General features: G+C 44.5%; 1 protein-coding gene across 5 annotated transcripts in view; it reads right to left on the reverse strand.

Moving 5' to 3' along the window:
- arhgap27 (Rho GTPase activating protein 27) overlaps positions 1–5,000 on the reverse strand; it is a 45,070-nt gene that overhangs the window by 21,266 nt on the left and 18,804 nt on the right. The window contains exon 1 of one of the 5 annotated variants that reach the window (XM_076297903.1): positions 3,367–3,788. The exons of the other annotated variants lie outside the window; for them this stretch is intronic. Within the exon in view, the coding sequence (XP_076154018.1) occupies positions 3,367–3,438 (72 nt within the window). The 5' untranslated portion in view covers positions 3,439–3,788. Of the gene's footprint in view, positions 1–3,366; positions 3,789–5,000 lie in introns of those variants that run through there. 5 annotated transcript variants of the gene reach the window in all.

The following is a 5,000-nucleotide window of genomic DNA, read 5'->3' on the forward strand; positions in this document are numbered from 1 at the left end:
CCGTGTGTGTTGAGGTGGCGGGTTCGAGGGCCGTGTGTGTTGAGGTGGCGGGTTCGAGGGCCGTGAGCGGCGGACAAATTACGACCTCGGTTACACTGACATGGTGCTAGGGTGAGTAAGGGAGAACCGACAGATATGGAGGATATGAAGAGAGAGAGAGAAAATGAGAAAGAAAGAGAGAATGAGAGACAGAGAGAGAGGGAAAGAGAAGGGTGAAGTTCTTAGTTCTTCTTCACTAGAAGGGTGAAGAAGAACTAAGAACTAAGAGGACTGATCCTGAGAGAGAGAGAGAGAGAGAGAAGAGACTCAGAGAAAAAAAGAGATAATGGCAGCGAGAGAGAGAGAGAGGTTAGACTCGAACACACTTAATAATAGAATGTGGTCAATTTCTCCAGTGTGCTTATATATAAACATTGGAACTGCTTTGCGATTGTGTGCGAACGTATGTGTGTGTGCCTGTTTGGGGAGGCTTTGTGTGTGTGTGTGTGTGTGTGTGTGTGTGTGTGTGAGTGTTTGTGTTTGTGTGTGTGTGTGTGTGTACAAATCTCAACAGAGAGACACAGAGGCTGGTTAGGGCAGAGTAGAGAATGGCCACACAACCTTCTATTTGATTCTCTCCCTCTCTCTCTCTCTCTCTCTCTCTCTCTTTCTCTCTCAGGGGTTTCCGTCACAGTAACAAGCATCCTGTCGAGAGCTGCACACACACACACACACACACACACACACACACAGGCATGCACATGCATACACAGATGTTTTGCTGTTGTCATCTTTCTGAAAAAGTGTATACTTTCCCCTATGTACTCATTGTCACAACAACACTTTCATATTTTCCTTTCTCTCCCACACACATACACACCCTAACTGACACACACACACACACACACACACACAAATGTCATGCTCTGTGACCCTCCATCACACCCATACATCACACCACACCCATGTCTGGTCTATCATGATCACTAGGGCTGTAACGATTTACGATTCGAAACCGAAATCGCGACATTCATATCCACGATACTGTGTCGCGGTGTGAAAAGGCAGAATCGCGACACACCCTTTCTAGTGTTTCACGCAGTGCTTTGCAGCTTATGCGGCTGCAAAAGCAACCCACAACTTCCACTTTACTTATCGGTAGCCTACGTTGTCCAAAAACAAACAAATAAATAAATAATAATTTCATACCTCTCCTTGCTTTCATTGTAGACTATGTGTGCAACTTTACCAAACAGTATAGAAGTAAACCCCCTCTCCTTGCCCCGCTCTCTCTCGCGCTCCCTCCCTCTCACTCTCCCTCCCTCTCCTGCTCAATGAACACGCGCGACTTAAATAAAACATTCACAATCGTGAAAGCAAGGACGCATAGACGACTAGCTAAATTACTATTAAATTCGCTTAGCATCATTAGCATGCTGCACATATTTGTTTAAAACTCTTGCATTGAAGTTGACTGATCATCTCAATACCAACGTTTCCCAAAAGGGTCTGTCCCAAGGAGAACAAGTATTAGCCTACCTTGAAACTTAAACACACATGGGGAAACTGAACAGTCCAATCAGTAGACTATGATAGGCTAAGCTATATGCTACTTTGTTTACAATATTTCCAGGCTTCAACCAGACAGCTGAATTAAACAGGTAGAGTTGTAATAAAAAATAGTAGGCCTAGGCTATAGGCTAATCTGCATAAAGTGTGCTGTCATAAATATCAGTCCTTCAGAAAAATATTTTTATATCAGGATATAAAAATTATAGATATATTATATTGTAATCCTCTGTTTCTGTGTTCTAAGGGAGGCTATTAAAATATTATTTAATAAAATGTCTAGCCCCCCCCAAAAAAAAAAAAAAATCGAGATTCATATCGAACTGTGGGTCAAAAATCGTGATACAAACCGAATCGTGAGGTTGGTGTATCGTTACATGATACTAATGATCACACATACACACACACACACACACACACACACACACACACATACACACACACACACACTAACACACATACACACACACACACACACACACTCACACACAAACCACACACTCATGTACCACTTCATGATCTTGACATTATTGCCCAATCAACTCCATTGATCGGAGTCCAATCAAAGACTGTCTATGTGCGAGAGGCTGGACAATCAATTCAGGAATGGGCCAGTGACCGGAAAGCCCAGCGGAGAATCACATCAACGAGAATTACACTTGCGGGGGGAGCATGTACTCCACACAGCAGGGGGACAGGCTAACTGTATTACGGAGCTCTCATCAATTCTATCAATTTGATCTCAAACTCATGATGAAAAAACAACAGGAAACAGACTGGGTTTGACCTTTGTGCTATTTTCGTGAATTTGTCCCTCAGCCACAGATACATTAGAGTGTGCAGACACACACGCATAAATGCACAAACACACACACACACACACACACACACACACACACACACACACACACACACACACACACACACACAAACACACACACACACATACACACAAACACACACACATACATTCACACATACACACACACACACACACACACACACATATATAAACACACAGACAAATGCACACAAATAGATACATACACACACGTCAGAACTCCTAATTTAACTCAAACTTTTCAAGATCTTCACCGGAAGAGGTGAGCTTTACCAACCTCTGAGACACTGAAGTTGCATCTCTCGTCACAGTAACACACACACACACACACACACACACACACACACACACACACACACACACACACACACACACACACAATCATTCTCCTTATATGTCCTGCATTTTTCAACTATGAACAATGGCCCACAACGTGCTTTAAGAGGGTCCTCATAAAATATAACTTGTTACTGTTGTAACCCTTAAGGTTTAAAATGGCTTAACAAATGATGTTGAAATAAAACCTTCTCTGTCTGACTGCCTCATCAACAGGAACAGTGTGTGCAGAGAAACTGGCGTGGGGCTCGGGGAAGTGCGAGGCATCTTACTGTTCACACCATCACATCCTCACTAACAAACTCAACAACAACATGTTACAGATACTCTCAACACAACCCCTGAGTGAAGTTACAGTCAGTTTCAACACGACAACAGAGTGAAGTTAGAGTCAGTCTCAACACGACAACAGAGTGAAGTTAGAGTCAGGTCTCAAAACGACAACAGAGTGAAGTTACTGACGGTCATAACATGACCCAAGAGTCAGTCTCAACACGACAACAGAGTAAAGTTAGAGTCAGTCTCAACACAACAACAGAGTGAAGTTAGAGTCAGGTCTCAAAACGACAACAGAGTGAAGTTACTGACGGTCATAACACGACCTCTCTGGTATCGAAGAGTCGGCGGAGAAGAGAACTTACCGGAACCCTGGCTTGGGTCCGTCTGGGCCCCGACTGGCGTTTCTGGTTGACGTGGGAGTAGAAGTCCACCATGGTTCTGCTTTAACACCGCAGAACAACACGGAACACACCGGAACACACTAGCCATCTAGTGTGACCATGACCAAGCGCGACTCTGACAACTGCCCCTATGTTTCAGGGCATCACAATCGTGAACACACACTTACAAGCACAAACACCCACACATGCACAGACACACACACACACACACACACACACACACATACACTTACTCAGTCAATCAGCCAGAGATGGAGACGCACACACACAAAACACATAAAACGCGCACCCACCCTCGATGACAGGCACCCACCCACACACACACACACACACACAAAACACACACAGAAAACACACACACGTTGCTCTGTGTTAGCGGTGCTGCATTCAAAGGAGCCAAGTTTCCTGCTCTGTGTGAGAGAGAGAGGGAGGGAGGGGCCAACAGGACAGAGAGCAAAAGAGACAGAGAGAGAGAGAGAGAGAGAGAGAGAGAGAGAGAGAAAGAGGGAGGGACAGGGAGGGAAACACAGAAAGAGAGTAGTTATGCCGACATTTAGACAGACAGACAGACAGATTGATAAACAGATACATAGAGAGAGATGGAGAGAGAACGATAAAGATGGAGAGAGAAAGAGAAAGAAAGACGTAGACAGAAAAAAAGAGTAAGAGAGAGAGTTACAGCAGGTGAGGGACGAGGCAGATACAGTACACAACACACACACACTTAAACAGAGCTGTACCTACGAGCTAAATAAGGATCGATAGAGAGAGTGAGAGAGAACACTGAAAAGCCGGGTTAACAGGGTGAGGAATTGGGAAAGAGGGGACAGGCCGTTTCACTGACTTCCTGCCAACTGCCAAAGAGGAAGTGTTGTCATGGCAACAAACCTTTCAGAGAGTGCATGCCTTTTTACTCGAGTAGTGAATTAGATTAATTGGCCAGAAGGGTGAAGAAGAACTAAGAGGACTGATCCTGAGAGAGAGAGAGAGAGAGAGAGAGAGGAGACTCAGAGAAAAAAAGAGATAATGGCAGAGAGAGAGAGAAAGAGAGTGCATGTGTGTGTGTGAGAGGGAAATGTTTAACACTCCTTTATTATTTCTCACAGGACTACGCCAATGAGACAAATACAACTTTGAAAATGTCCCCATCATAAAGCCTACATCCTCATAAAATACATTATATAAGTTCTACCTTTCTGCCTTTCATAATCAGTTTCACACAACAAGATAGAGAGAGAGAGAGAAAAAGATAGAGAGAAAGAGAGATAATGTGTGTACCTAGCTCTTTTATGAACGGCACACACCATGCAAATGGCCTAGTGTGACATGATGCCCCAGAGTAAAGGCTTTCACTCAGCACCTGAGGACCTGCCATCACCTGGGCTACACAGGTGATCACCCATCTGAGCACAACCTGGTCCACACACACGTCAACACACAACAACAACGCATGGAAAAGACATTTCCTCTGTGTGGGTGTGTGTAAGGTGGGGGGCGGGGGGGTGGTAAATATATATCCTCGTATGTGTCTGTGTCTGTGTCTCCATCTGTGTGTGTGTGTGTGTGTGATCATCAGTGCCACAGTTGAGCAGACA

The sequence above is a fragment of the Alosa pseudoharengus genome, unplaced genomic scaffold (assembly GCF_046254945.1).
Source record: "Alosa pseudoharengus isolate Yale_2024_CS ecotype anadromous, Long Island Sound unplaced genomic scaffold, YU_APseudo_1.1 YU_APseudo_1.1_scf_21, whole genome shotgun sequence".
NCBI lineage: Eukaryota > Metazoa > Chordata > Actinopteri > Clupeiformes > Clupeidae > Alosa > Alosa pseudoharengus.